This window comes from Pelodiscus sinensis, chromosome 1 (genome assembly GCF_052426305.1).
Source record: "Pelodiscus sinensis isolate ZL-2025 chromosome 1, ASM5242630v1, whole genome shotgun sequence".
Taxonomy (NCBI): Eukaryota; Metazoa; Chordata; order Testudines; family Trionychidae; genus Pelodiscus; species Pelodiscus sinensis.
The window spans coordinates 24,730,102-24,754,257 of record NC_143052.1 but is presented as its reverse complement, the minus strand read 5'-3'; the positions used below and the strand labels follow the sequence as shown (position 1 = coordinate 24,754,257).

At 43.3% G+C, this 24,156-nt stretch overlaps 1 protein-coding gene across 3 annotated transcripts in view; it reads left to right on the top strand.

Annotated features, from left to right (window-relative positions):
* Nucleotides 1-24,156, top strand: part of PTPN12 (protein tyrosine phosphatase non-receptor type 12) — a 152,013-nt gene that overhangs the window by 25,480 nt on the left and 102,377 nt on the right. For all 3 annotated transcript variants that reach the window (XR_012903327.2, XM_075926702.2, XM_075926692.2), the window contains exon 2: nucleotides 17,600-17,708. Coding sequence is in view for 2 of the 3 variants with exons in the window: in XM_075926702.2 (XP_075782817.1) it covers nucleotides 17,600-17,708 (109 nt within the window). In the remaining variant the exon portion in view is untranslated. The remainder of the gene's footprint in view (nucleotides 1-17,599; nucleotides 17,709-24,156) is intronic.

Here is a 24,156-nt window from a genome sequence, read left to right as displayed (position 1 = left end):
GAAGAAAAAGGGGGGGGGGGAGACCAAAGTTGTTGAGCAAAAAAAAGACTCCAAGACTTATTAAACAAAAAAAAATTTAAAATAAAACAGCATGTCCCCTTTAAGAGTGAGTGCAGGGATAGGAACAGGGGAGTTGTTGAGCACTAAGGCCCAGGGAGTCATTGATTCCCCTTGGTCTTTTTGCCGGCAGCCATTTTGTGCCAGCAGCCTTGCGGAACCAGGTAAGCATGGAATTGGGGTGGGGGAGGGACTCGGAGAGGGGGGGAGAGGCCAGGCGCTGAGTGTTTGTAGTGTTGCCAGGTGCCTGGCATTTTCACCTCATGGCTGGGGGAAAAAATCAGAAGATACCAGATATTAGGTGTCCAGTATTTTCTGAATTTTTTTTTTTTTTTATCGGACAGCAGGTGAAAATACCAGACTATCCAGGTAATACCAGACACTTGGCAACCCTAGTCATACCATGCCACCTTTACTTCTCCATAATATTTGACTTTTGTGCTGGGAGGGAAGGCTGTATGGGGGCTAATGCGAACTTTGTGATAGCCATAGTCCCTGCAAGCATCTTCCAGCATTGGGGGGGGGGGGGGGGAGAAGGTAATTTATAATTTAACAATCTGTGTTCTGATTGGTCTGCAGTTTGATGCAGCTCGTCAACTGCTGAACAGTCAAGCCTTCTAATGTTGCCTCAGTCCCATCATTTTAGTCTCAAGGCGACAAACCTATGCACACGATTACAAATCTCAGAGTCCAGTTTTTTTTGAAGTAGCTATAATATTTTGTTTGGAACAATTGCTGTATTATATTGTAAAATACTTTTTGAAGTAAATAAACTACATTGTGATGGAAATGCATGTAACTTTCTAAAACTCAAATATATACATTTAAATCTACAGCAATTGCTCTCTATTTTGTAATATGCTTGCACGTAGGGCATGTAATATGCTGGCAACCCCTGAGGGTTCAAAATCCCCAGTTTGAGAAACTCTGGACTAGAGTGAGGTGGTCCTTGTCACTTGCCACACACAGACTAGCAGTGACCAAGACTTTTGTCTTCAGAAAAGGAGTACCAAAAAAGAAAATTGCATCAATTCAGGAGAATAGTTCATGGCATTGCTTTTTGTGGCACTAAATCAATATAATTTCAACCTTTGTTCTAAACTCCTATTTTTAAGTTACCTTTTGGGGCCTGGGATTTGTTATGCATGGCCTCCTTCAGAAGTGTGTTTACAGAAATAAGTGGAAGTTTTATATAAAATTTGGAAGAGAAAATGGTACCTGTTTTCAGAAATATTTGATAATTCAGATACCTTGCTGTAGTTTTATTATGTTACTTCTGTATGAGGACTAGTGTCCTTTTACAGGCAGTCCCCGGGTTACGTACAAGATAGGGACTGTAGGTTTGTTCTTAAGTTGAATCTGTATGTAAGTCGGAACTGGCGTCCAGATTCAGACACTGCTGAAACTGACTGCCAGTTCTGACTTACATACAGAATCAACTTAAGAACCCCAGGCGTCCCCAAGTCAGCTGCTGCTGAAAGTGATCAGCAGCTGATTCCAGGAAGCCCGGGGCAGAGCAACTCTGCCTGGGGCTTCCTGTAGTCAGCGCTGGTCAGTTTCAGCAGAAGCTGACTTGGGGAGCCTGGGGCAGAGCAGCTGGGGTGCTGCCGGGTTGGTTCAGTAGTGCCCAGAGCGGGCGCTGCAGGACCAATCGGCAGCGCCCCAGCTGCTCTGCCCCAGAGTCCAAAACAAAAGCCTGGTCTGCTGGGGGGGGGGGGGGGGGGAAACACACTAGCTGCGCCCCCCGCCCCTCCAGCAGACCAGGGACACGGGGAGCAGAGCTGCAGCGGGGTGCCGCGCCTCTGAGGCTTTGCTCTGGCAAAGCCCCAGCAGACCACAGGCTCCCGGTCCCCAGCAGACCACAGGCTCCCGGACTGAAGCCGCAGCCGCGGGGGGGTCCCGCGCCTCTGAGGCTTTGCCAGAGCAAAGCCTCAGAGGCGCGGGGAACCGCCGCTGCTGCCGCTTCAGTCTGGGTGCCTGTGGTCTGCTGGGGACTGTCCCCAGCAGACCACAGGCTCCCGGACTGAAGCCGCAGCCGCGGGGGGGTCCCGCGCCTCTGAGGCTTTGCCAGAGCAAAGCCTCAGAGGCGCGGCACCCCGCTGCCACTGCGGCTCTGCTCCCCGTGTCCCTGGTCTGCTGGTTTGCCCTGGTTTGCCCGACCTCCGGGGTGAGAGAGCCCCGTTCGTAAGTGCGGATCCGACATAAGTCGGATCCGCGTAAGTCGGGGACTGCCTGTACTTTGAAGAACTGTAATTGAATAAACACTGACAGGTCAAACAAAATGGCTTTAATAGTTAGCATTTACCTTTTCTTAAGCCTAATGTTCTATAAGGCGGCTTGAGCTTGTTTTCTGCTTGGTTTGTATCCCTTGGTTTGTGGGGCTCTTTGCTTCTGGGTCAGCAATGATAGCATTTAAACTGTGTGGTGGTGATAGCTGCAGCATGAATGACCAACTGACTTACTTAAGGACATATAGAAATGAACGTTTTTGAAAAGTTCAAACAAATCTATGTAAACGTAAGAGGGTTAAAAAAGCTTTCCCCAACTTTAATAAAAGAATGTTACAAAATCATCTTAAAAGCTCCTACAGATCAGCAGGCTAATTTCTGATAAGTGCTTTGAATGTTAGTGAAAAATCGACTTTGATCTGTCATACTTCACATAGTGATTAAATGCTTAATTCTTAATGTAAAAAGAGGATGGTATGCTAATTTATCTGCATAATGTGTGCGGATTCTGCAGGTTGATTGGTGATTGGGCAAGGCCAATACAAGATCTTTATCTGCTTGTGTTCCTTATATGGGACAGGGCGGCATTCCTGTGGTATCCACCCAAATAGAAAAATCTTGAGCCCTATCTTTTTTAAGACACTCCACTTTAAAAAGCCTACATTAAGAGAACATTAAAGATGTCTTGCAAAGGATTTTTGAAGAAAAAAAAATCAGACTTGAGCCCATTTTACTGCTTTATGATGTAAAAAAGTCAGACTTAAAAAGCTTTGAATTTTATTTTTACCTTTGGAAATACAAACTCAGACTTGACATTCTTGGCAAGAGCACCTCTGGTAAATGGAAGTTATTTTATCTATCCATATTATAATTGAAAGGACAATGGTGTTTGTTTCTGCCTCTTTTTCATCAGACTAAATCCTTTCCTGTCCTATGCCTGGTCTGTGCTACAAAGTTAGATGGATGCTTTTCATTCCTCTGTAGAGTCATCCAGAGGTGTAGTGAGGGAATGCTGAACACTCGTGTGTACAGAGATGACCCTTGAATCCTTCTGAGAATCTCAGTTTTCATGGAGGTTTTCTGTAGTTCTCTCCTGAAGCATTGTAGGGGTGGTAGTCTTATTTCTTTCTTTGCAATAATACTTTTCCACACCAGTATGTGATGGTTGTAGTAAATAGGCTAATGGCATATGGGTCTGGTTGGCTTTTGACAACTGCAACAGCTGTGCTTAATCTTGTTACCTTCAAGAGTGAGAGATACCACTGCTTTTAGAAAATCATTCCAGTGCTAAATGCCATTTGCCTTGTGCTCATACCCATGGAAACAGTGGCTGAAATGTTGTTTTATGCAACTAAACAGTGCTGCCCCCACCTCCAAGTTACACCTGTCACTGCTGGGCCTGGAGAACAGTCCTATGCACAGATGCTCCAAGGCTGAACTGTTATAAACGTATCTTGTTTAAAATGTCAGGAGAGCAAGGGAAAGGATTTGTGAAACTGAATTTTCACTTTCTGTTGTGACTATATATATACACAGTGATACCTCTGTATATTTCATCTATAGCTGCTGCTGTTGCAGCCTTGAGTAGTCTCCTTGCCCTCTCACATCCATGAAACATCTGACTATGATCTGAAGAAAGAGGTTACCGGACCATATGTTCAGTGAGATCCTGCCAGTGCTGCTCTGGGTAATGAGCAGAGGGCCAGAAGGGTGAATACTGCAGATAGTATGGAGAGGAAAAAGCTGGGAAAGGCTCAGGAGTCATCCTGCCCTGTAGGACTAGGATAAGCTCAGCATGCAAATCAGAGAATGTGGCTTTTTGCATCGGGAAGTTCTGTGACCTCTACTCATCATCCCAGATGTATGCTAATAGTCAATGCCCATTTCATGGGCCCTGAAGTGGTGGTGTACTATCTAAGGATGTTAAATTGTAGTTATCTGGCTAATCATGTAGTCGATACAAATAGAGGCTGCTCTGGCACCAGCCCCTGCCATCCGCACCAGGGTTGGCTGGGGCCAGCTGTGTGCAGACAGCCCCGGGCCTCCACAAACAGCAGCCCCTGTCAGTGGTGGGCCCAGCTCCCCACTGGGACCCTGTGGAAGGGGGCTGCTGCCGGAGCAGCCTCCCCTATTCTCCTTCCCCACTCCTGCTGCATCTGATAGTATTTCAGTCTAGACAGAATTTGAGTTCCTAATGCAAAAAGAGCAGAGGGTAGGGTGAGAGGAGGATTTAAGGGAAATCATACAGGCCTTCTTAATGCATCATAAAGAACCAACATAGGTCATGTGTTCCATTCTTTTTAATCAATTTTGTTAAGCATTCAGGTATGACAGTGTCCATAGTTAAGGATATAGTTGCAACCTGAAGTATTTGTCCAGTACTTCACTATGTGATTACATCCTGTTTCTCAGATAAAATGTATATAATTTGTAATTTTGAAAGGAGCATAGTGAATGTGGCAAGAGATCTTTCATGGACTTTTGTGGTGTACAGAGTAGTAAAAGATGCTTCATATGTCTAAGTTGTAGGGAAAAAGTTGTGTATTGAAAAAAGTGTATTGCCCTGTATTTAACACAGTGGGTACGTCTAGACTGGCAAGTAAAAACTTGCCAGCTGTCTATACCGGCTGCTTGAATTTGCGCAAGAGCACTGATGTTCTAATGTAAGAATTCAGTGCTTCTTGCACAAATATCCCGCTCAGGGATAAGCCCTTTTGCTCAAGAATACTTGTGCAAGAGGGCCAGTGTAGACAGGCACTTTAATTTTTTGCACAAGAAAGCCCGATGGCTAAAATGGTCATCGGAGCTTTCTTGCGCAAAAGCGCGTCTATACTGGGCACGGATGCTTTTGCACAAAAACACTTTTTGTGCAAAAGCATCCGTGCCAATCTAGATGCTCTTTTGCAGAAATACTTTTAACGGGAAATTTTTTCTGTTAAGTATTTCCGCAAAATCATGCCTGTCTAGACGCAGCCAGAATGTGCACAGAAGGGCAGTACTAGTTTCTTGTGCATTCAGCTTTGACCTTATGTGACTTTGAGTGCTCAACTATGCAAACATAATGGGCTCTTAATATAGACAAATGTATAAAATTACCTTCACACTTTTGTGTAGGTGACCAACTGAGAGAGACAGTTCTAGGTTTGGCTGTTTCTATATTTGCAACAGCTGCTCTAATTATATTTGAATGTTTACTGTGTAACTCCTCTCTTCCTGAAATAGTTCAGAAAGCTTTGTTCCCTGTTCTGTTCGTTCTTTATCTGTCTCTACTGAAAAGAGAACTGGCATCTAGTTGAAATGCATGCACAGTTAGACTGACAAAAATACAGTTGTTGGCTAAGAACTGATAGATATTCTAAATGTGAAGAATTACAACATGAAAATTTCCTCTGGCAGTCCTTAAATATTGTGCTGATTATTAATTGGGGTTATTAAAGTTGAAGTTGTGGTACAAGATTCTCTTTTTAATGAGGCTACTTCTCTCTGGATCTAAAATGCTATTGAGCTCAGTTATAAAGGGCCATTTATAACAAGCACATTCCTTGGCTTCTAGGCAGAGTCTCAAGGAAGGGGTAAAAATAATTTAAGTATGTCTTGTCCAGTTAAAATAAAAAGCTGTATTTTCTATGTGCAACCTTCTCTTACCCTTTAATTGCTGTTCAGATTACATTGCCTACTGTATAAGTCTGATTTCTATACCACCCTTGTGTGTATGCAGTACTTGTACTGAAATACATTTGACAGAGTATCAAAAGTATTCTTGCACTGAAATTAGGAGAAGTCAAATAGTGAAACTGTTGGAATTCTGTAAGGGATAACGGAATAATATGCAGATACCACAGGATGTTCATAAAATCAGCTGGCAGGTGGACAGTGCTAGTATTGGTGGTTGACATTATTTCAGGAGTGGTTAGTAAATGCTGTGAGCTCTAAAATAGAAGCATATAGAACTGGTAAAGCATTTTATACAGCATTCAAGCCCACCTTTGGAATATCAAGTACAGGAACGCCTCACTTAATGTCCAGGTTAACATTGTTTCATCGTTACATTGCTTATCTATTAGAGCACATGCTAGTTTAAAGTTGTGCAGTGCTCCCTTATAACGTTGTTTGGCCTCTTGTTTTGTCCACTACTTGTAGGATTTTCTGGGAAAGCTGCTTGTTCTTGTTGGGGCATGGAGCAAGGATGGGCTGGTAGTCCTTCCCCCAGCTCCACATCAACTCCCTTAAGTTCCCTGTAAAGTACTGTACGCAGCTGAGCAGCTGCCAGCAGCAGTTCTGCTGTCTCTCCCCTTCTTGCCATATGTGAGTGGGGTGACATCCAGATGTGCTCCTCCCCTAGTCAAGCCCCCCACTCTATATCCCATCTACACAAAGCAATTCTATTGTATTTCCTCCCTCCTGCCTCAGTCCATGTTGCCTTGTAGAGTGTGAGGCCACATTTATGACATGTTAATTCTCAAGGGCTCAGCAAACACCTATCCTGTATGGGGCACCTGGGGAACAGGGACATGGGCTGGGGCCTGCTCAGGTGCCCCACCTAGGGCAGGTGAAGTGTCTATTGCAGCTCCCCTCAGCTTCCCATCTGGCTTATCATGGCTGGGTTGCAGTTCTGATGTCCAGTGCTCTTAGCAGTACCACAGATAACTACTTTTTGAACAGCTAGGTAGACAGTGAATATGGGATAAAAGTATATAGTAATAAACTCCTTTCGTATGAGCGCTTTGAACCTTAAGCTTTTAGAAATACACATTTCTCAATGTATTGACTAATTAACAACTTGACACAAATTTTTCCTCAGCCAAACAATAGCATTGAATGTGCATTCTTGCTTCCCTTCTGTGAACACCACTCAACTCCAGGTTTGCCTAGACTGAACTAGACAAAGTGTTTAAGACTTACATATGTGTTGTATCTAATCACTGCGTAACCTCTACTTTTTCCTTAGAATAGATTGTGCCATTTAATTGGTTACTATTCACCTAGAGAAACGGTCACAGGAAAGGGCTGTGGAATACGTAAAGAAGTGTGATTTAAGTCATCCAGTTCTTGATAGCACCACAGTATGTAAAACTGTTCTTTGATATGACTGAATCCTGTTTTATTAGAGCTATGCAGATCTTTTAAATTCTTATTAGCTGGCACATTGTTTCTTTTGGACGGAAGGGTAAGGCTATGAGCAGTGGGAAATTGTCTGTAGTGTGTATTTTTCATTTAAGTTTCTCTGCTGTCCTGGCAAGCACTTGTATTTTACCTGTTCCTCCTAGAAGTATGAACTTGGGACCCAACAAAGGAAGGGTGTGCCTCTTAGGATATGTCTAGATTACATCCCTCTGTCGCCAGAGGGATGTAAATTAGACATACCGACATTGCAAATGAAGCAGGGATTTAAATCTCCCGTGCTTCATTTGAATAAAAATGGCTGCCGCATTTTGCAGAGTCAGCAGTTTGTTGGCAGAAAGCTGCTATCAAGGTGGGGATTGGGCGACAAAGATAGCCTTTGTCGGCCAATCCTGTAAACCTCATTTTATGAGGCATAAGGGATTGCTGACAAAGGCTTTCTTTGTCGCCCGATCCCATCTTGACAGCCACTTTTTTATGACAAACAGCTGAGTTGGCGAAAACTGTGCTCCACGGAACCCCAGGGCTCTGCGAGACATCTCCAGGGGCTCTGCGAGGTTGACAAACTGGAGACATCGATTGTATGTGTTGTACCTATCAGTGGACCACTGGGGCTCCACATAAATTTTTACTCATGTAAAGGGCTCTGGAGCCCAAAAAAGTTTGAGAACTACTGGTCTACTGCTGGTTGACTTCAGAGTCCCTGACTAATCCTGCTTTTCCCAGGACACCAAATAAGTTTGAGTAGCTACTACCCCAATAAAATGAAGCTGCCTTCAATATATTAATGATGGACAACCTCTAATATCATTTATGCTGGTCCTCACGCAATGCTGTCGACTGATGTGGTGGAGGCGACAGCTTTGCTGTCCTGGTTTCCAGCATCCTCACAAAGAGCAACAGGCTGAGGAGCAGAGAGGTCTTGACTAATTTGAGGACTGAGTGGTGGCTATACCCATCTGTCACTCTAGCAGGGGACTCCGGTGTACAAATTATGGATACTCCCATCCTATCAATCACTGCTGGAGTTGGCAGACCCACCCTCCTGAATCTTTTGCTCTGTGGCAGATGGCCCCAATATACTCAAAGTTCTCTATTTGCATGGTGGTATCCTCTCAGTCCAGTAGGGAAATGAGACACCATGCATACACATTCTGCCCCCGCCAGTCAACTCTGAACAGCAAAAGTCACCACACTGCCACCCAGCTGCAGCAGCAGTAACACAAGAGCTATTTCTTTTGCGGACTGAGGCAGACGTTACTGCATTGGATGTAATTGGCTTGCATTTGGAGAGTTCTTCCTTGAGTCATGAAGGCTAGAAACATTTTGAAATGAAAGCATGAAAAATTCAAAGGCTAATGGCCCTAGCTGGGGAAAAATATTCCTGTTTGCGCAGAGTAAGGGAATTTTTCAAACGCTGTTGGAAGCTAGTGTTGATGTGATATGGCCAATTTCAGAATTACATTTTTTGTGTGTGTCTATGCCATGAGTATGATCAAGGTAGTTATAAGTATCAAAAAGTCATTTTATTTATATTGTTTTTAAAGTTACAAACTAACATGGCTATCCTTCTGGAATTTTATTTTCCAGTTTACCGTTTGTGTTTGGACAGCACTGTGTGCCTAGCCACTTGAACAATTTTGCCTTCTAGTATTTTCTCCCAGCAAAAAAATGAGAAATGCTTTTTAAGAAAATACAACCATGGAAACTATAAAAATTGATAGCAGATCTTACTTAGCTAGGATGCATGAAACTACTTTGAAGTCCTCTTTTTTTTTTTATTTAATGGTATATTTTAGTTGATATTTGCTTTAAATGTTATTTCCTCTGTCTTTGAAAAAATGGTAAACATTTGTTTTTTAAATACAGGAGGCAAAAGATAGTTATACAATATGCTGTGAGTATTTGAAATAGCAGTACAAAGTAAAGCTTATAGTGTGGGGAAAACCAGTCTTGTGAAGCTTATGCTGGAAAAGATACTTTAAGTTCTCTGTATGTGTCAGCAGTTCTCAACCCATGAGCCACATGCAGGTCTTTAGTGTGAATTAGATAACCAGTAAATAAATAATATGGCTGCAAAAGTGATAGATCCTGCTCTCTCAAATTCACTAAACTATTGACTTACTATGGTGGCAGTCTATATATATGTGCCTAAGACTTTAAAGATTAAAAACAAACAAACAAACAACCCCCCCCAATACATCTCCCCCCGTCCCCCCACTTTTCTGAAGCAACTTTGAAGGATGCAGTTGAGTAGAATTTCAGCAATTCACAATGCTGACTTTCAACAACTATGAAAGCAGGAAGTGTATTTCAAACACTCATAATTATTCCAGTCAAAAGAACATCCCCCTACTGCCATATGTGGTAAGGGTTTGTTACTATCCCGCAAACCACTTCTGTGATACAGTGAATAAGCAAAATTAGTCTATGCAGCATTTGTAACTAAAATGGAACTTAGTTTCTCAAAGTCTTTAGTATTATTTCTTAATTTTCAATAACTGCATGGAAATCTCTAATTGCTTTTTAAAAATACACTTTTAAAAAGTTACATAAATTGTATAATGCATATAAAAAGGGTTTGTAACACCAGAGCTGCCAATGGAATGCATGTGAGTGTGGTGCAAGGTCTATGGTGTCTGTGGAAGCAGACTTGATCTCTAACCTCTCTGCTGTTTCATCTCTGAAATCCTTAGGGATGTAATTTGGCAGTCTTGCTGATTTTTTTTTCTTTCAAAATACATGCTGTGGTGTACTGTAAACGGTTGTATTATATTAGCATATCACCTTTTTTTTCAGTAGCTCTTCCTGTGTGTCTTGCTATCAACTTAAACTTGGTGCAATCAAAATTCTGTTTTTTCTCACTGTCCACGTCCTCTTGTGTTTTCCTCTGCCCTGTGACCTGGAAATCCTCCAACTCCCACCTGCCTTGTATCACACATTCAGGCTATCTCCTAACATGTTATCTTCTGCCAAAGCTTTTCCAAGACCCCACATTTTCTTTGTGTTCATAGCATAATTTTTAGCTCCCATCTTGCCTACTGCAACATCTTTTTTGGTCTCGGATGCCATCATTTTTCCCTCAGTCCATTCAAAACTCATCAGTTAAGATCCTTTTCTAACGCTGCTTTTCTGACTGTTTCCTTCATATTTGAATACTTCCAGTGGAGCCTCCTTTTCCAAAGCATGAAATACTGTTTCTTTTCTTGCTTTCAATGGCTTTCGTAACTCTGCCCCACCCTGTTTATCTGTCGTTGGTTCTTGTGTGTGTTCATTTACATAAAAGAAGTCTATCTTAGGATTACTCTGTTAGATCACTTTTTATGTTTTTGGACTCTGTCCTACACTGAATGCCTTTCTTTAACAGATCAGTAAGGCTGCCCATCTTTTCCACCCTCAAATGCTTTTAGACTCACTTCATCATGAGCAAACTTAATCGCTTCAGAAGTATTAGGGCATTTGGGGCTCTCCTAAACTTGTAACAAGTAAGTAGTTTGACTCTATTTTTATCTGTACCAATCTTACCTTTCTTTGTCTTAGGCTATGTTTACACTTAAAATATTAAAGCATGACTACAGTACAAGGGCTGAGAGAAAGTTCTCCCAGTGCTCCATGTAAATCATCTAAATGGGAAACATACCGTGAATTAGTGAATATAGCCCATGTTTTTATCTACCCCTCTTCTCCTTCCCCCCGGGGGTATATATGTCTGCTTCTTATGCAATTTGATTTTTACTCATATTACAAGAAGACAAAATCAACATAATAAAATCAACACCTTTGATTTAATACTAATTTAATAAGAGTGGCAATGTTGTTGTGTTTACTAAAATAAAATAAGTTAAAATGTTACTTACTGTGAAGCTACTAAATAAATAAATGTTAATACATACGATACTGCAGCTTTAAAAAAATCCATCCTATGCATTGTCATATAATAAATAGTGCATGCTGAATAAGTTTATTCTGCATCACTTGAGTCATAACTAGCAGCATCCTCCTCAGCGTCTGAATTCTCAAAACCATAAAAACTTTCATCATACTCGCTGTCGTGAAAAACTTCCTTAACCTCGGTTAAGCATGCTTTGTTGACGGTTGAGGCCTGTGATGCTGCGTCTGATTTGCTATCGTAGTCGGATTCAGAGCTAGACGCGTTGACTTCCAGAAGAATTTCACATTTACAGAATCTATTGTGAATAGTAGCTGGTGGTGTTCTTTCCCAAGCTTCTAATACCCATTTGTAAACTTCAACGTAAGTTGCACGGTGCTGTCGACCTGCCAGAGTGAAGGTGTGCTCCCCATTTATCACCCAATTGTCCCATTCCTCATGGATGAAGCACTTGAATGTGTGGTGGACAGCTACATCAGGCGGTTGCAACTTGCAGGTCAGTCTACCTGGAATTACAGCGATACGTGCTCCCACGATGTTGATATGTTTTTTAACCGAAGTTTCTTTATGGGCAGCCAAAGCATAAAAAGTAGCAGAGATTTGGGTTTTAAAAACCCACCTTTTTGTGCACGAAAGCAGCTGTCTGTCCACGTCTTCATCTCCTCTGTGTTCATCTAGCCCTTCTTGTTACAGACCACAGACACACTGGCTAGTAGTTTTTTCTCGAGGCACCGTCTCCCTCTTAAAAATTACCATTGGTTTTAATTTCTCACCACCAGCCGTGCATGTCAATACGACTGTAAACAGGTGCATTCATGACCTGTGGTTGCTACACTGACTGGCTTCACTCCAGTTGCAGCAACAGACAGAGTTGCGGGTATATTGAAGGACCTGAGCACCTCGTCTATGTTAATGATGTCAGCTGGTTAATTTCTTTATGGACAAAATATTTGAAATTATCCATCTTCTTCTGTTCGTCAGGAAGCCATTGCCCAACACTTGTCCATGCTCAAACTGAAAGGTTGTTTCGTCTCATAAATTTGTAAACCCAGTTACTTGAGCTTCTGTGAAAATCATCGATTTTCATCTCTATAGCCATAAGTTGAGCCTTGAGCTTTATGGCTATCATTGACACTGCACATTGGCTATCTCTCTGTGCAAGAACCTATTCAGCCAGGTTTTCTTCTAGATTTGGCCACTTGGCTTTCTTTCCTCGGCGCGTTCTTTTGAGAGGAGAGGATTTAATTTCTCAATCTCCGCTTCTTCTTTTCTCCACTTGCAAACAAACTTTTCATTAACGGAAAATTTTCTGCCTGCTGTAATTTTCTATTTGCAGATGTAACAACAGATAGTTTAAAATCTTTAAAAATATTTTCTTGGACTATATTTGTTATAAACTGAAAGTTTTAAAACGTTGTAGTTGGTGTAGGTTTTATATACCGGCAACACGATAGTGCTTATTATTTTTTATAGCTCAGAGGCCAGTATAATAAAACCCAGTATTATCGGGCTCCATGACATCATAATCTTCAATCTTTATAGCTGGCAAGTGGCAACCACATCAAAGATCACCAAATACTTTTATGAAGGCAGCAGAAGTCTCTGCAGGTTATGTATGTCTGCGGATACTCTAATATATTTTTACACATGATAGAAAAACTGCAGGTAATACATGAGTGCGTGTTATACTTGGATGCGTGTTATATTCGCTAATTTACGGTACTTCCCAGAGCTGGGAGCCTGTTCATTCTAGTGCTTTACAGTGCTGTAACTTGCTGCATTCATGGTGTCTCTTATCACACCCCTGAGCCAGAAAGTCACAGCGCAGTAAAGTAGCAATGTAGACAAGCCCTTAGACTAAGTTCCTTGGCAACTTTCATACATATACACAACCTATGCCTTGCGAGCCATATATGGCTCACATAGGAGCCAAATAAGTCTCGAGCTCAGCCCCCCTCCTCCTCACCACCAGCAACGGAGAGCCCATGCTGGCAATCCAGCCTTGCACCTCTCACAAGATTGGAGCCAGCACAGGCTTCCTGCGGGGCCAAGGGAGGGAAGCCCTGAGACTGTGCAACAGATCTGGCTTGTGGGGAAGCACACATGTGCTACTTCTCCACCTCCCCACATAATGCACGTGCTTCCTTATCCACCCTACCTTCCCCGTGCTCCGGGGAGGCAGGACATGGAAGCTGCATGGCCTCGCCTTGCCTAGTGATTACCAGAGAGAGTGCATCTAACTGTGCCAGTGATGCTCATTGAGCATGCCGGGCTGGGTGCGTGGGCAGCTAAAATGGCAGTGGAGGATCTGGGTTTTGAGGATGAGGAGTGGCTGGATTTTCTGAAGAAGCAGCATGTGCACTTCTTCCAGCACTGCCTGCAGATCCTACCCAAGAGACGCTCTTCCTTGGAGACCAGCAAATACTGGCTGAGTTGCTCCCGCCTCTTCCCCACCCACACCCTGTTCCTGCACCATGCCTCCCACCCAGATTTTGCACCCCCATCCCTATCCCACTCTTTGGCAGCTCTGTCCTACATACTGGACCCCTCATTTTTGGCCCCATTCCAGAGCCTAGCGGGGCTCAAAAAATCCACTAATCCTGGAACCCTCAGAAGAGTTAATCTGGCCTAAGGCCTCGGTCCTCCCTGCCCTCCCCCTCTCCCACAATGGGGTGGGAGCACTAGGGGAGTGAAATGTTTCAGTTGGGAGTCACATCAGTGAGGGTTGGAGATTTATGGAGGGGTTGTGTTTTTGCTTTTCATTTGAATGGTACCTGACTGATTTTTCTGTGGTACCTTGGAGAACTGTTCCATTGTCTAATAGGTCTATGTTAATTAGGGATGTTAGTGGCTAGCTAGATAAGCAGTAGCTTATCGGTTAAATGGTTATTGGTTTATGGTACTGGTTAGCTGCAACAACCCTCCTATTCACCTGCGTGTTCTGTGCTTAAAACTTAGACTGGCGTGCTGACTCAGTTCCAGCCTGCCGGTCCAAGTTTTAAATGAAGAGCATGCAGGGGACCCATCTGCCAGCCTATGCTGCTGCCTCTGTATGAGAGGCAGCAGTGTGGAGCAGCAGCTTTGGGGAAAGGCTGCTTCGGCATCCCACGGATAAGTACAGGTGGCGCAAACTGTGTGTAGATAGGACACAAACTTAATTTTTTCAGTTAAATCTCCCTCCCTTTCACCCTGCTTGGAGTTGAGGGCAAACCTTATCTATTATAAGTCCATTATGTTGTCTTTTGCTCTCTTTTCATTAACTTTTTAATTTTCTCATAGTAATAACTGCTCAAGTAATCTACAGTTGGTTAACAACATAGTAAACACATCATTATTGATTAATAATTAAATAACATTGTTTTTAATACAGGCTGGGGATCTCTTATCCAGCACCCTTGGGACCTGATCATTCCTGAACCAGGGCATTTGCCAGACCTGAAAAGGTTCCCTGCCACAGCCCCTAGTTGCTGACTCTGCCAGTTTGGGGTTGGGAGGAATGAGGGAACTACCTCCAGCCCCTCCTGGGTTGCTGGCCTCTCTGCTGCTGATCCAGCTAGACTGTCTGCTTGGCTCCAGCAGCCCAGGCTGCCAGGAGCTCTGGCCCTCGTTGGCTTGCCAGGACTGCTGAGGGTTTGGGCTCCGGTCCATGCTCCATAGCAGCCTGTGAGTTCTGACCCCACTTTTACAAGCTATCCAGGCTCCAGCCCCATGTTGCCATGGGCTGCTGGGGCTGCCAGCACCCCTGACCTTGGTTCCACTGTAGCAGGCTGCCAAGAGCGCAGGCTCCTGCCCTACAGCAGCCTGCAAACTATGGCCCTGTGTGGTGGCGTATGCATTCCATGTCACTGGGGTGACTATATTCTGGGGTGCAGACTCTTGCCTCCTTGACCACAGCTGGCCATCTCTACAGTCCACGAAACTTCCCTTGTCTCCAGGTAACCCCGAATCCCTAAGCAACCTTGCTTGCCGGGCAGTGTGGCCCAATGGCCAGAGTCAATTTACACACACACCCCCCCTTGGTTCAAAGCAGTGTGGCCTACTAGCCAGAGTCAGGAAATAGCCCTCAGTTCAGGGCAGTGTGGCCTATTAGCCATAGTCAGTATGGTTGGGGCTAACACCCTGCTTCACCAGGTCCCAACGCAGGGCCCTGTGATTGGCACAATGGTCTGCCACTCCCTCGGTAGGGAATCTGTCCAAAACATGCTGAATATACCTGGGCAGGAGAGGCTGCTGCAATATCCTGCCGGGTTACTTCCTACCGCTTTGATCAGACCAACATCCCACGTGGTAGCTGGGTCTTCCGATTCTCCAGCAGCAGCTTTTCTCTAGAATTCCACGGGGGTTGCGTTGCGGCCATGTCCCGAGTCTCCGGTTCCTACTGTCAGGGTTACTGGTGGCAGGAGCTCTAACTGGCCTGCCCAGTCTGAGCTGCTCTGCTGCCTTTTATATTGCCCCAGCCATTTGGAGTCTGGATCAAGGGGCAGGAGTTCTTCTCCCCATGGGGTCTTAGCCCCACCTGCTTCAGTGTGGAGTATGCACTCCCCATCACACCCTGATTCCACTGGCTGCCCAAGGCTCTGGCCCTGGCCCTGCACTGCCATGGGCTGTTGCTGGCCTGATCCTACATTCCCATGGTCTGCCACAAACCGGTCCCAGTGCCATAGGCTGTCAGTCTGTTGGGGGCTGCTGCTGGTTCACGCCCTGCTGCAGTGGGCTGCCACCAGCCCCTGCCCTCTCCCGCTGCTTCAGCCTGGTCACTCCTGGATTGCCATCCTGCCACTAAACTACCAGGGTTCTCTGATTCAGGAACATCCATGGTCATGTTGTCGGTTGAGAAAATTCTGGTTTTGGGAGGTGCAGCCTGTACCATCATGTGTTGCAAGGAATCACAGGAGACACATGGTGGTTTATGAGCCTGAGTATAACTGCCTTACAGTGTTTGATCCAAACCAGCTGACACATTGTTGCCTCATTTTACTACTTCATGGTCTATAAAGAAGACCTAATAAGTTTGTCAAAACATTTTCTCCCTTTTTTGTCTTTGAAATAACAGGAATATCAAGTCAGGTTTTCTGTGGCTCTGCAGGTAGACTTCTTGTAGTTCTCAAATACTATTTGTAGTCTCTTTCAGGCTTATAATTAAAGAGCAAAGTATTGAATCTAAACCAACTTTGTTTCTTACTAATTTCTTAATCAGATACTAACAAAAACTTGTGTTTTAAACAGTCCAAATAAAAATTCTTTCCCCTGTTACTCAGATTATACTTGCTTGGTATTTGTGAAGTCATTCTACCAGTTTTCCAGTTGTTAATCTTTTGTAGTGGGCGAGATTTGAATTTCTAATGTTTAATTTTTTTTTACTTCCCTGAAACTTTATAAAAAAGACACACAGAAAACCCTCTACTACCTCAGGTCATCTTTATTCATTGTAGAGAAGCAAAACATCCCAGCACATGTTCAGTTTTTATCCTTTGCAGGTCACCAGCAGAGGAAAAAGGTTAAATATCTCATTTGGGACCAATTACAGGCAGTCCCCGGGTTACATGGATCCGACTTACATCGGATCCCTACTTACAAATGGGGTGAGGCAACCCCGCACTAGCTGCTTCCCCCCAGCAGACCAGAGAGATGCCGAGCGGCTTTTCTCAGCAGACACCTCAGCTTGAGAATAAAGGACTGAGGGAAGTGAGGTGTGGGAGAATAAAACTGAGCTCTGGAGAAATGTTTGGCTAGAGTTTCCCCTACAATATGTACCAGTTCCGACTTACATACAAATTCAACTTAAGAACAAACCTACAGTCCCTATCTTGTACGTAACCCGGGGACTGCCTGTAATCTCTTACCTAGGTTTTTCCTTTGGATATATTTATGCAATCTTTCCTTCCCTGGGTTAATACTGACTTAGTTGTATTTGCTACCATGCTTTTTGACTGACTTCGTTAGCTTTCTTCTTCTCTTAAAAGTACTTTTAAAACCTTGTTCTCTGAACAATCCCTTGTGAAGCAGTATTGGTGATAGTTTTTTCTCTTCTAAGAAACTGTAGTCTATTATTGATATTTCTTCTTGGCCATAATTAATTCAACTTAAAAATTAAATACTAGTGACGTTACTTTTTGAAGTCGTGTAAAGTAGAGCTATACATCAGTAGCAGTGTTCCAGATATTTTGATTGCTTGAGTACAGTTTCAAAAGAGGTTGTGAGAGTGAGTTATGAATAGATGCACATACAATAGGGATGCTTCATTTGTTTAAAGCTTCTATTATGTTGAGACTTTAATGTTTAAACTTAAACATCTTAATTTCAGAGGCTCAGAAGATTATCAACCAAATATAGAACAGAGAAAATCTATCCAACAGTCACTGGAGAGAAAGAAGAAAATGTTAAAAAGAACAGATATAAAGACATATTGCCATGTAAGTGTTGATTCTTCTACTACAGAACAAAGAAAAATGTTAATTATCCTTGTTAACATATCTTCCCAGTTCTACTAATCACATTCTGTTGAACAGTTAAATTAGATGAAAATTGTTCTCCGTTTAAAGGTTTGTTGTTAAGACTCTCTTAATTGGCCGTTAAAGTTAAATGTTGCCCTGGTATATGTGGTTATTTTAGCCTGCTAGTTTCTATTTTAACATTACTTAGAGCCATATTATTTCTCAAAGCAAAACTAAATTGTGGAGAACAATGGACTTTATACTCTAGACGTGTGGCACCAGAATTTTTTAGTTATTAAAATTAATTCAGTCTTAAACTTTAATTCAGGTTTGGGTGTCTAGCATTGGTTTTCCCCTCCTTTCTCAAAGGGATCAGAACTCCACTTATTTGGAGTGGGATGTGAAGACATATCAATGTAAATATAGCTGTGGCTTTGTGATATGACTGATAATTATTATACACAGGTTAAACTTAAACCTCTGTGAAAAATTGGGGCGGAGGGGATTTCAGTTCCTGGAGAATGTCTTTTTGTTTTTGTATTTTGGTAAAGCCCTATTAGGATTGGTGTCCCATTGTTGTAGACACTGGATAAACTTATAGAAAGACAAGGTTCCTGGCACAATTGATTTTTTTTAAAAAAAATTATTAAAAAGATTACAACACACAGATTAAGGGCGTATCTAGACTACGCTAGACTTTCGAAAGAGGAAGAGGCGAACCCTCCCGTTTCTCAAACAAGTCGCTTTTCCTTAAAAAATGAGGTTTACACGGCTTGTCGACAAACGGGAGGGTTCGCCAACAAAACCGTATCTTAATTAAAGATTAATTAAAATCTTTAAGCGCTGCTTTCGAAAGTGAGCTTGAAAGAAGATAGGCAAATTCCGTGGGATTTGAAAGTCTAGCATAGTCTAAATACGCCCTAAATGACAAAGGTATCATGAAAACCTACTGTTACATAGGGTCATAGTAATTCTTGCAACAATTCATTCATTTGTTGCTCTGCATAACCAAGTGGCATAGGGCTCAAACACAAACTATACCTTGAGAACACAGGGGCCATTAACTCAGTTGCAGGAGGCTAGAGAAGTGCAGAGGTTTTTTCCAGTGCTAGGTCTGCAACCAATTTTGAATTTTTAAAAAGGTGGTCATCTTCAGTCTGAGCTTTCAGCCAGGGATGTGAAAGTATGCCCAAGTACATGGTTAACCAAAGAGTCTGGGCTCATTGGTTAACTCTCACAGTTACACACAGCCCCCCTTGTTGCATGCTACCTCTGAGCGCCTGCCCCCTCCATGCCTATATCAGAGGCAGCAGTGTGGGGGAAGGGGAAATGGGAACTGGTGATCATGGGAAGCTGGCTCCCTGCGAGCCCCAGCCCCCACCTCCCCATCCCATGTGTAAAGTGTAACTGTTGAGAACTTCCAGCAGTTACATGTTTACACAAACACATTTTAACATCCTTGCTTTCAGCATAGAATACCTGAAATCCATTATTCAATCAGTGAACTTGAGTACGTTCCATGTTCTCTGGATCATAGATATCTCAATGCTTCATCGCTACAGTTTACCTTCGTGGGCAGCACTCTGAGCAACAAGCCCTGCCTTTTGGACTGATACAATTGTAAATATACTTACCAAGATCATGATCATGCCTGCTGCCGCACTGAAACAAAAGGCAGGAGTCCATTCTTACCTGGATGATTGACTTGGCTCCAATTTGTAGACAAAAACCAGGCCAGCAGGGTCATTGCGGTTTCCCAGTAAGCAATGAGTAGGTAATAAATCAGAAAAGTTCTGTCCACATCTAGCAGGTCCTGATAGGACATAGAACAAAATTAAAAGGCCTAATAAGCAGCTTCTACAAAATAGAATGACCAATGGCAAAGCTTTGATTATTCATCAGATAAACAGTGTGGTTTTGCTGCAGGCAGTAGGATTTGTGGTAAAATGTGTAATTGCCCTTAGCTTATTTCCCCATTGGTCCATATGAAATATTTATGGTACAATAGAGGGAAGTTAGGATATCACAGATGATTTGATACTTGAAGGATACCTAAGATGATGTGGCATTATCTGAAACCATTATTATCCACAAAGAAATGGCTGTTTATTGGAGTGGAGATGTTGAGCATAGATGATAACCTGAAGGGTTAGGATGTGTGCTCCCTTAGGGAAAGCAATGCTGCACAGCTAATGAGCAAAGAATGAATGAACGTGATCCATAAACAGGCTAGAGATGTAAAGAAGTGTGGTTCTTTGTATTGCATTTTCAGAACAAGTAACACTTGTTTTAGAAGAGTTTCAGTTGGACAGTGCCATGTTTGTGGAACAGATTAAGCATCAGGGAGACACAAGGAGGTTAATGGTTTCTACGACCCTAGATGAGGGGTGGGGAACCTTTTTTGGGCCGGGGCCACTGACCCACAAAAAAATCGGTCTGGGGCCACACAAGTGAGGAGCCAAAAAAAAAAAAAAAAAAATCCAAACAAATCCTCACTGACATGGCCCCTATCTGAGGAGAAAGGCACTCCCCATATTTCCCTTGAACAACAGAGCCTGGGGGCGGGGAGGTCCACACACTAGTAGTTTTGTGTACTCCAGCCCCACAGGGAGGCAGCAGGGGGCTGCCAACATGGGCTCCCCAAAGCTAAAGGGGAGCCCTGAGCCTCAGGGGTTGCATCCAGGCAAGTCTGGCCCTCGGGCTTTATGTTCCACACCCCTGCCTTAGACCTTTATATGTCATGGGCAGAAAGGAATCTTTCCAATCTGTCAATAGCTGGCAGATAGTGAGGACTTCAAAAGTCTGCAGCTCTAACTACATCTGAAGAAGTCCAAATTTGGTAACCTAGACAGGCTGAAAAGGCATCTGTTTGATAGAGATTTGTGGAGAAGGCTACATTTATTCTTCTCATAACAATGAAGGGGTAGAAAGTAGGGATGTTAAATTTAGATTCATAGGCTAATCAAATAGTTGATGCAATTTGCATCGACTGTTCAATTATTCTACAAGGGAGCCTTGCCTTACAAGTGTAACAGCCCCAGAGGTATTGCTACACTTCAAAGGCAAAAGTGATGCGGGGAGCACTGGGCCAGCGGGAGGACTGATTGAGTCCCCCACTGGCCCTTTGCACCCTGTGGCATTTCAAAGCGGCAGCACCACATGGAATTCGGGGCCAGCTGGGGACTCCCCAGCTGATCCTGACTCTAGATGGTGTTGCTGCTTTGAAATGTGGTGTGGAGCTGGGGACCAGCTGGGGAGTCCCCAGCTAACCTTGGGCTCCATACAGCATTGCTGCTTTGAAATTCCATGTGGGGCTCCCCATGGTGTTTCAAAGCGGCAGTGCCGTGTGGAACTGGAGTCAGCTGGAGTCCCCAGTTGGCTCCTGGCTTCATGCAGCATTTCAAAATGGCAATGCTACGTGGAGCTGGGATCAGCAGAGGAATCCCAGCTGACCCCGGCTCCATGCAGTTCTGCCACTCTGAGGCCTCCCTTCCTGTCCCCCCTCTTGCTGCCTCTTTCTGATAGGCAGCAAGGGTGGAGAGGAAGCAACTAGTGTAGTAACTATCTGATAAGCATTTGCTAGTCTTCCACATCCCTAGTAGAAAGAAGTCTTGCTAGATTTCTGGTTGACTGGTGCACTGCTGAATGGTCATTTTAATGTTGCTGAGATTTCATTGTGGTGTTACTGATGTGCTTGGGCACTGAGGGTACATCTAGACTACAGGGTTTTGTCGACAGAAGTTTGGTTGACAGATACTGTCGACAAAGCTTCTGTCGACAAAGAGCGTCTAGACTACATTCAGTTCTGTCGACAAAGCCCTGTAGTCTAGACACAACCCTACATGCAATAACACCTTCTGTCGACAGAACTCTGTCGACAGAAGGCGTTATGCCTCGTAAAATGAGGTTTACTGGCGTCGACAAAACTGCTGAGTTCTGTCGACTTTATGTCGACAGAACTCAGCAGTAGTGTAGACGCAGGTATAGTTTTGTCGACAAAAGTCCACTTTTGTCGACAAAACTCTGTAGTCTAGACACACCCTTAGAGCCTTAGTTTTTCTCTTTTAGTTTTTTAAATCATAATTGAAACAAACTCCATACTAGCTCCCCAGAACATAGCTATATGCAGGGCATTTGGGAATTGAATGAAGTGTTAATCAGTTGTGTGAAAATTGGAGCAGACTTCCGGCGAACTTGGTGGCATTCAGGTAAATTGGAAGTCTAGAAATACAATTCCTGCTTAGTCGAGATGTGAGAATATCTTCAGATATTCAGGGGGCCCTTCAGTTAATTAGGGGAAAAAAATTTGATGTTGGTATCGAAGTGAAAACCAGAAAACTTTTTTGGGAAACTCTTATGAATCCTTTTGTCATAAATGAGGGAGAAAAAGCACAATAGATTTTTATAAAACATTTGCCAGTCATCTTGAAATTTTGCAGAAACTGCTGTTGCCACCAGAGAGAAGTGTATGTATGACATACTCATAACCATATTCCATTCTAGTTCCAGCATAAACAAATCAGTCCATGCTTTATTTTAATCTGCTCTCACAGCATTTAAGAACTATCTTAAATTCTGTTTCAATTGAAAATGTTGAACATTAAAAATTGGTCATTCTGGATAATTAAACTCTAAACTGGAACCATAAATGTGTCTGAATATATCCAGAGCTCTGTGTATTCTGTAATAATAGAATTTACCCCAGAATTCACCCTCTCTACAGAATTATACTCCAGGCTCTCAATTTATTTAAAAATGTATTTAAAAAAAACTTCCAAGTAAGGGCTACAGAAACTCTGGAACATAAAAATGGCTAAACTGTTACAGCGTGTTCCTCCTGGAATTCCAGATAGCTTGAGACAACAGCTGAAAGACATATGAATGAATGATGCCATAGAACGCCTCAATTGTGCAACACTGGTGTTTCCTCAAATGCCATACTTCAGGCATTTCTCTCAAGGACTTTGCCATTGACTGGCTATGCTGAAACTGGATGGGTTTATTCCTAAATGTCAGGTAGTACCTAGCAGATAAGTATTCAGTTCAGGTAATTCTATTACATACTATTGGGAAGGAGAGCTGCTGTCAGCCTTCCTGCTTTACCTGTCCTGTTCCTAGCCTATCTGGTCCTGGGACCTTGCACCTTTCCTACTCCTCAATTGAGGGTAAAGGAAGGGCTATAAAGAAGTTTCTGCTCCTGTAAAGAATGTCCTTTAAATCCTTTATTAATCCATCACAATATCTCTATTGTACAGAATATCTGTACTAAACATCCACCACAAGCAGGCTCTACCAATGAGCTTGGCTGCGTTCCCACCATATGTGGTCGGGTTCCTAGACATCCACTAATGTCCTCTTCAATATCAGTCAAAAACTCTGTAAACTCGTAAGGTTGACAAGTGGGCCCTATTCTTCTTGAAGAATAATAATAAGCCCCTTATACTATGTCTGGATGAAAAATTACTTCTCAATGCCATCTATGATTCTGGTGCCCTCCTTATTTGCATAGCTACTAGGTTTGTCAACCCAAGGGAAGTTTCACATTTTCCTGCCACACTCTATATTGCAACATGTCTGCTCAAATAATTTTTCCTCCAGGATCTACCCTAAGTCCCTATTTGCTATGATTATTACATATTTCTAAATCATTGCGGTTCACTTTGGAGAAGGGGAAAGAATCATGAGACACCTATACCTGTGGATGTGGATAGCAGCAGATATAAACCATTCAATGGAATCACAGCACTCTCTCAGGAACTGCAGCAGGAAAGGGAACAGAACATGGGACTGCAGTGCAGCTGTACTACCCTCAGCCCTGCCCACTGGGGCAGCCACCAGGCGCTCTGGCAAGCCCCTGGACAGAAGATGCAGACAATTGTGTAGATGGGATGGGGCAGGGCTGAGGGTCATGCAAATTTGCCCTATCCTTGAACAAAGTCATCTAAGTAATGAACTACCTGCAATAAACTAGCATTACAGCCCAGTGTATGGAAAAGGTTTCATTCAATAGCCTCTGCCACTCGATTGAGTTGATTATCAGACTCCTTGAACCTCAGCTAGGGAGTGCACCTTGGTCATCTCCTCCCAGAACCACATGCCCTGGGTCTGGAGATCATGTTGCACATATGTCAACTCAGAATGGTCCGTTTGTCCTGTGTGGTCTTGCTGCCATATCTGTCAGGCAAGGACTCTGTCAGGAGGCCCTCCAGTTCTGACTTTTCTGCATCAAGCACTTAATTCACCTGGAAGCCTATTGTCTCCCAGGCATCAGGAACATACTGACAGCTCTTGTCACCATGAGCGGTTGTTCCATCTGGATGTCACCCAGATGCTTTTCCAGAGATTAAGTGCTTCCCAAGTAGACCTGTTCGCCTCCAGACAGAACAGGAAATGACATGGCTTCTGTTCCAACAGAGTTGGGGCAAGG